The following is an 8,206-nucleotide window of genomic DNA, read 5'->3' as shown; positions in this document are numbered from 1 at the left end:
AGATCATGCAAGCCTAAAGCCCTGCTGGTTTGGAGACGGATGTCACAATAATAAATATCGTGTCAATGATCTTGTGTGATGGATCCGAGATAACAGAAATTGTTGGGAACAGATCTATGACTGAAATATATAACTATTGGGACTTGTGATTTTGTTTCATACAAGAAAATCTCAAAAATTGTCATGCGTATAATTTCGAGATATCTACGCTTCTTTATATTATATTATATATAAATTAAGTAAACGCGTCTAAATGAAGCAAATTTGTAGGTTTAGCTACAAGGCTGTTGTAATAAAGGTTTTAGTTCCAATGGAGTCTTAAATTTAGTCTAAATTTTTAGTTCCAATTGTTACAATGCTTGTTTTAGGAGATTATTTCTAACATAAAGAGTATTTAAGTGATTTTGTGTATTTAAGTTTTGACTTTGGTCTACAGGTTTAGTTCTTTAACTTCAATTGTTACAGCGTTTAGTGGGTAACGCTACTTCACTCAATTTACAAGTATAAGTCACTGGATCTTGGCAGACGTCGAATAAATTATAAGTGTTGAATTATAAGACACAGTCAACCACTGTGGTGTCCCGGGCAGCTTGAAGAACAACAGTATTGGTCTAGATATAGCATGATTGACATATCATTATACACTCTTCTTTACTTTTATTAGGAAATTCTTATTAATCGTCATACAAAGAAAAACTGCTGGATTAGTCTTATTTATTGAATAAATCAGTTTACTGGAATGTGTTTTATTACCTTCAAATAGTAATCTCTAAAAAGTTTACTTATGTCAAGATCATCAAGTCACTTCATTTTACACAAAACTCACTTCTTACTTCAAATTTAAAAAACATTGAAAAACTGAGAATAGTAGATAAGATTATATATGGCTTAAAAAGTCATCTCTTTAACATTTACTCAGTAATCCACTTACATGTGTTTTAGACCTTTAGAAATAAATATATAACAATTTAATGCATATGAGAGGGATATGAATTACACAGTAAAAAGGTAATATTTGACAAATACTTTATGTTTCACAAGTAAAAGGTATCTACAAGGCACATTACCCTGATTCAGAATATCTGACATGGTAATGAAGGTAATTTTTTTTAATTTGTAATTCAAGTCTAAATAATTTTAGTAGGTTCACTAAGTCATTTCTATTTTACAATGTTTTACAGTTTTATGACATATAAGGAGTAACAGCCATAGATTTAACAAGCTACTGCAGCTTTTGTTAGATGTGTGTCCAAAGAAACTTACTTTCATATGCTGCTTTAACCTTTCTTTATTGGAATACAGACTCTTATGAATATTTAAATAATTTAATTACAGATGGCACTAATATATCAAGTGCTGAATGATATTACTCTTACACTAAAAATTTTATAAAAGTGTTTCTTCATAGAAGTTTGGTCAAATTTTTCTGTACATTAGCAATGAATAGCAAACATTAGTGGCTGTTGGAGTATACTGAAAAGTATAGAACCCACTTAGCATAGTGAAGTACACTGAAAAGTACAGAACCCACTAGCATAGTGAAGTACACTGAAAAGTATAGAACCCACTAGCGTAGTGAAGTACACTGAAAAGTATAGAACCCACTATCATAGTGAAGTATACTGAAAAGTATAGAACCCACTAGCTTAGTGAAGTACACTAAAAAGTATTGAACCCACTAGCGTAGTGAAGTATACTGAAAAGTATAGAACCCACTAGCTTAGTGAAGTATACTGAAAAGTATAGAACCCACTAGCATAGTGAAGTATACTGAAAAGTATAGAACCCACTATCATAGTGAAGTATACTGAAAAGTATGGAACCCAGTAGTGTAGTGAAGTACACTGAAAAGTACAGGACCAACTAGCTTAGTGAAGTACACTGAAAAGTATTGAACCCATTAGCATAGTGAAGTATACTGAAAAGTATGGAACCCACTTGCATAGAAAACTCATTTTTGTATCAATTTACAAATTTTATATAATGAGCAGGTGTTCACAAAATGAGTAAAAACATTCTTTATAATTTATTTTAATAAGGTAGGTATACTAAGAGAACTGTACACATACAATTTAAATGAAAAATGTGAATTCCATACAATAAATATCAATCCAGAATATCTATAACATAATCTGTTTCCCACATCATACAGACTTTTACATTTATGTCATTCTCATCACAACACTATAAACTAATAGTGCAAACACAAGAAACTGAAGATTTTTATACTATTGGTACCAATACAAGAATCTGAATATATGGATATTAATGGTATCAATGTTGAACAATAGGAAACTAAAAATATCAACACAATTAAGTTCAACATATGGACATTAACAGTACCAACAAAAGAATTTGAACAATTGGGTACTAATATGACCAAGACAAAAAAATGTGACATCTGGATGCTAATAGTACCAAGACAAGAAATGAAAACTGAATGACCATTAAATATTATATTTAGTACAACCAAATGCTCAGTCTGATACTAGTGAAACAGTAATTAACTGCATGGACAAAGGAATTGTTATAAGTTACAACAAAGTCCTGTACATGAAAGATGAACTCTTATACTGATAACAGCTAATTTAGAAATTTTTTCTGTGTAAAATGTATGAGTAACTAATCATGTTTTACTTCTTGAGAATCAGTTAAAAGGTTTTAATAGTAGTTTTTATTAGGAATGAAGTTAGTCATGTGCAGTCTTCTTCAAAGCCTATCCTTCCAAGTCATTCAGGGCCTCTTGCAGTCTCTTTCTTGCCAACTGTACGCGTTCTTCTTGTTTCTGAATGTCATCTTCGGATACAAGCAGTGCCTGATGGATAAGAACTGTACTGTTATCTTTTGCATGGAAAACAGAAATACCTACTCTATCAAATATTTTTATAAAATACTTTGTTATGCAAGTTCTGTAAACTCTGTTGTATAAAAATAACTAATCTCTTTGTTCAAGGAATATTTATCACAGAAAATCTATTTTCACTACAATATACCCCAAGATTTTACTCTGACATATTCTAAGTCTCTTACTCTGCCTACAATATACTTCAGCCTCCTACTCTGACCACAATGTACCCTAACCTGTTAACCGTAATGACACGGGTCAAAGACCGTGTCATCGTATTTGTTGACTCATGTTGAAAATTTTATTGACTACTATTTTATGAATGTATGTTAACAAATTTGATATCAAATTGTTGATTATAATTCAAATTTTAGTATTATACATTAGTTAATTTCTTAATTTAAAAGTAAATATTAAAAAAACATACCTAAATATTGATTTTTATGTGTCATGTGGTATGTTGAATGCAGCATTGGTTCAAAATAGATGTTTGTGATGTCCAAGTACAAAGTCTATAGTTTCTTATGAATTAGGAACTCAAACGACCAACATTGACAAGCTAGAATATAAAATAGAAACCTACTATCTTTTCTATTTTATTGAGATATCGCTACATTTACTGATACAAACACAGTGCCCATGCTCACCTATTTCCATTTTTGGAAACACTTGATTACATACACCTACTTCTGTTTCTGATAGTGTGAATAAACATAATAATTGTCGGAGACGGCTTGAATGGGTAATGAAAAAAAATCTTTAATATAAGTTTAACATAACAGCAAATGTACAATGTTTTGACAAGGTTTTGTTATCATCAGGAAGCTAGGAATGTCCCCTAATGGCTTTCTCAGCCTTTTGAAATATTAGGGCAACAAACTTTTTTTTATGCTAGATTTGAAGTGGCAAATACTTTAATGAGCTCGAAATTTCATATTTTTTTTAGACACAAATTCAGCTTAATTACAAAGCTTGATAAATTATAGTGGAATTCTATGGTACTGATATTGTAATTTTTGATTTTTGGTTACTTCAAAATGTATATATAAAACCTAAAAAAAATTATTTCATTTCACATCTTCCATGTGCAAAATTTGATAAGTCTTAGCAACCTACAGCAAGCAGCAAAGAAGTACAAAGTTCGTAATTAGAAGAGATAATTGTTTGCTATACTTCTTTATTTACTGTTCTGTGTTTTAAGATAAATAACTGGAGTTTAAGAACTTGCTTGTAAATAGTAATAATGTATAAAAATTGTAATGTGACTGTATTTTACAAAATATTAGTCCACTAAAACATAGCCAAGACAGGTCACTTTGTATAGACTAAAAGTCAGTTTTATATTATTGGATAGGGTAAAATGAGTGCATATGCACTGCATCAATGCATCTACTGTAATGTTAGCCAGGCACGGCTGAAAAGGTCAATATAATAAATATATATAAATGTATAATGTTATGAGATTTAAGCTATTTATACTAAACATTTGTCTTTTCATGTTATAATTTGTAGTCATTCTAGAATGGAAAAGGCATAATTTATATTTATTTCTTAATTTTTTATGGTGATTACGAGGTCAGTCCAATCGACTGAACCCATACAGATTTGTTAGTGAAAATAACAGATAAAATATAGTTTTTTCTCAAGAAACATTTGATAATTATCTGGGCATTTTAAAGATTTCGCATGTGAAATTTGAAAATTTTCTGATGCATAGAAGTATTTTTAATCTTAAGCTCAAAATTACTTTGCATGTTGGATAGTCAACATGTGAAAAGAAAAAAGGCACGAGAAAACATTACTCAAAAAATCTTAACACTTTATAAAATTCTGATATTTTGTGTACAAATGCCTTGTAATGTTTACTGATAATCTGCAAAATTTCGTGAAGATACGCTTTTTAATTTAAAAGTTATAGCTTGAAAACTAGATCAAACACAATATGGTTAGGAGCCAAGCCCATGCTGAAAGAGTTAATCTCACTACAACATATATCAAGTCTCTGTAACAACCATAAGTTTATCATGATAATGAACAAAGAATGTGTAAATGGTACTTAAAACGTGTACTGCATAAAAAAAAGTGATCTTAATAAATCATGAATTAAGGAAGTGTACAGTTTAAAATTTAAGACTGCTCTTTTGTCAAAAAACTTTATGTTTAGAAAATTAATGTATCTTTTTTTTAAATTTCTACAGTTAACATTGACCATAGCAGCTATTTGAATTTTCTCTATGCTACATTAACTATTTATTTCACCAAGCAAAAACCAAGTGTATGAATACATTAAAAGCCAACTCGCATACCTGAACTAAAGGTTGATCTGGATTTAAATAGATGCCAGGTTTTTTCTCTAACAGAGACTTTGAAAACCCTGTTTGTCCAGTAACTGGTTGACTGGACACATGGAGAGCAGTGGCAATGCTTCTTAAGACAGTCTCTTCATTTAAAGATCAGGTCCAACACCTCAAGGTAGTTCAAAAAAATTACACTGGTTAGATAACTCAAGATAAAAGTTTGTATATAACAAAAACTTACAGATATTGACACCACACAATTTTGATTTGGTCTTGGTCGATATATATATAACAACATCTATCTACTCAAAAACTTGAGTACTCTAAAAATGCATAGTACTACTATTAACACACAGGTGTACAAAAAAATCATACACTGAAAAGTCTCTACCACACACATATATACATGTGGATGTATATATAACAAGTACTAACATCAAGACTTAATTTTGTTTAAATACATATCTATTTTTTGTTTTATAATAATTGGTATAAAATACTGGGCATTAGATTCAGTGCAAATATTACATGCTTCACACCTATAAAGAAATATCTCTGAAAGATTATGGATCTTTTAACTCGAAGAGAAAGAAACAATATAAGATATTTGAATACTAAACCTTGATAAAAAATTGTTCACCATTTGTTTGAAGTTTTAAAGAAGTCTAAAATTCAAAGCTTTTTACTCAGTTTAGCAAAGATAAAACAATTATTTCATTGATAACTCTTATGACATATTCTGTATCAGGCTTTTCTGTTCCCTAATTGTAAAACACTGGGTTTTGACTGCCTAAATGGTATACAACATGACTTAATGAGTAAAACAGTTGTAATAATGACATTGTGACTATGCAAAAGGATATCAACATATTTTGTTATTACAATTAGTGATAAAAAACATTTCAAGGGGTCTCTAATTGTAGAAAATTATTTCAGTTTTGAAAAGGTCGGAATGATCTCCAGTGGCAAAATACCAATTCGATGTAGTGTGAGTAAAGAAGTCGGTGAGTTTCAAATAACAAAAAAACATGTAGTCAGCTGCTGATCAATAAATACACAAAAACGAATGTTACTTTCTGTTGGTTGTTCACAACCTTTCCATTTTAAGCTTTCTTCATAACACCAAAAACTGTTATTCCTATGTTGTATAAGGTTGTAAAGCTTAAACTGTATTCCTTATGATAGTAATGAAGATAAAACATAACTTCTATAACCAAGATGAAATGCAAAACTCAGAGGTCTGTCAATCATGAAAAATTTAGATTCAAATCTGCATGTAGCTGTTATTTTGCTAATGCTTCTCCAATTTCTGGCAAAAAAAACAACAATAAATCATACAAAAATTTAGCAAGCTTTCAATAAACATTACAAGTGTGTTGTACAAAAATCAGTTTTTTATAAAGTAGTTTTACTAAAGACGTGTTTATGACCTTATACAGCTTTTACTAAGTCAGTGTGACTCAGATCCTGAAAAGTCTGAGTCAGAGGTGATTGTTATGTTAAAAATGAAAAAAATACTTATTTTAATCTTTCAGTATTCACATTTCCATTTCCTAAGCTCTAAAACTTCTTGAATTAACACAAGTTTTTTTAGTAAAACTTTATATTTTATCTCCTATTTTTTCTACTCTAACACCAACTCATATTTCAATACAAAGATGCCCTTGATGTACACTTCTCAAAATGGATATCCTTTCATTAAAATTCCCAGTATTTATTCCATTATCTGTTATCAAAATTTCGGTTATACAAAATAAAATAAATAATACCCCCCTTTTTTTCCTTCTTCAAATGTGGAAGGGTTAACAGTTGAAGTTATAAAAAATAAATAATTTGAAAATCTTGAGACACTCATGCCTTCAAAGTTTTAACTTTATGGTTTTATTGCCACACCTTTTACTACTGAATGGAGCAGTAATATTTACATGAAAAACAATAAACCACAACAGAAGCTCATTAGCTGTTTCTTGTAAACAACATGTACAGTGTGAGTGCGAGTACCTTTTAAGTTTTTGTCCCCCCCAAAAAAATCCATGAAACTATGGTTTTTAGAACACAACAAGTATATCAGTCACTAGAACAGAATGTCCCAAAACTACTTAGTCTTTCTAAACCTAAAGGTTTAAAGGTTCTGTTAAATAAATTATTCACGTGCTAAAACCATCCCAACTAAACAGTTCTGCTGTACAGTAGGAAAAGTAATGTATGGCTTGTTCCTTTTGGTTTAAAAGTTAATTTTAAAAAATTTTGCTGTTTTTATATTGTTCCTCAGTTTCTAAATGGGTCAAATGGAGTTAGGTGCCTTCTTTTCTGATTCTCTAACAGGAATAACAATGCACTTTTTAATTAGCATACCAAATAATTATTGTTGGCAATTCACTCAGTAGCTGCAAGTGGACTTACCCATGATCTTCATTGTCCATTGGCCAACAGATCTAACAAGCACCAACACTGCTTCTTTATGTCAAAAACTTGAGAGATTATTTTCATATTTAAGACATTGTTGGGATCTGGGAGAGTAGATTTTTCAAAGACTTATAGAAGATTTATCATAGATTATGCAAATATTTTAACATGGATTCTTCACTAATTTATTAGTGTAATAAGAACTCCTACGGCTCTTGCACTAGAACTGCATGTGTAACTTTTTGTGTGCATATTGTTAATTTTACTTTATTTCATTTTGTCTTGTTTAAGGTTCTCACCAGTGAATTAGGGCTATATACATTTGCCATTTATGGATGGGTTTTAGTGTTTTTATTGAAGCATTCAGCCATGATATTGTTAGAATTACATTTGCTTTATCTACTATTTAGTGTAGATATTTTAGCCACCAGTGGAACCCAAGATTTCCTTGTTTGAGTGTATGATTATTCTGCTTAGGCAGATTAAAGTTTGAGCAACATAACTTAACCTAAGTACCTTGTTTTTTTTATCATTCTTTTGTTTAGTAGCTCTGTTTCATAGTTTAGTTTATGTGTGTGGGTGGGGGGGGGGGGGGGGGTAGCACAGGCCATCAGGAGTCTTTATGTTCTAATAGTCTTTGTTAGCTCCTACCGGTCCT

General features: G+C 30.5%; 1 protein-coding gene across 1 annotated transcript in view; it reads right to left on the bottom strand.

Annotated features, from left to right (window-relative positions):
- Window positions 1-713: 713 nt before the first annotated feature.
- Window positions 714-8,206, bottom strand: part of LOC106469211 (methyl-CpG-binding domain protein 2-like) — a 13,207-nt gene continuing 5,714 nt past the window's right edge. Inside the window, 3 exon segments of the mRNA XM_013929678.2 lie at window positions 714-2,815; window positions 5,152-5,295; window positions 5,298-5,311. Of these exon segments, the coding sequence (XP_013785132.1) occupies window positions 2,717-2,815; window positions 5,152-5,295; window positions 5,298-5,311 (257 nt within the window). The 3' untranslated portion in view covers window positions 714-2,716.

Source organism: Limulus polyphemus, unplaced genomic scaffold (assembly GCF_000517525.1).
Source record: "Limulus polyphemus unplaced genomic scaffold, Limulus_polyphemus-2.1.2 Scaffold3357, whole genome shotgun sequence".
NCBI classification, from domain to species: domain Eukaryota; kingdom Metazoa; phylum Arthropoda; class Merostomata; order Xiphosura; family Limulidae; genus Limulus; species Limulus polyphemus.
This window is presented reverse-complemented; position numbering and strand designations above follow the sequence as displayed.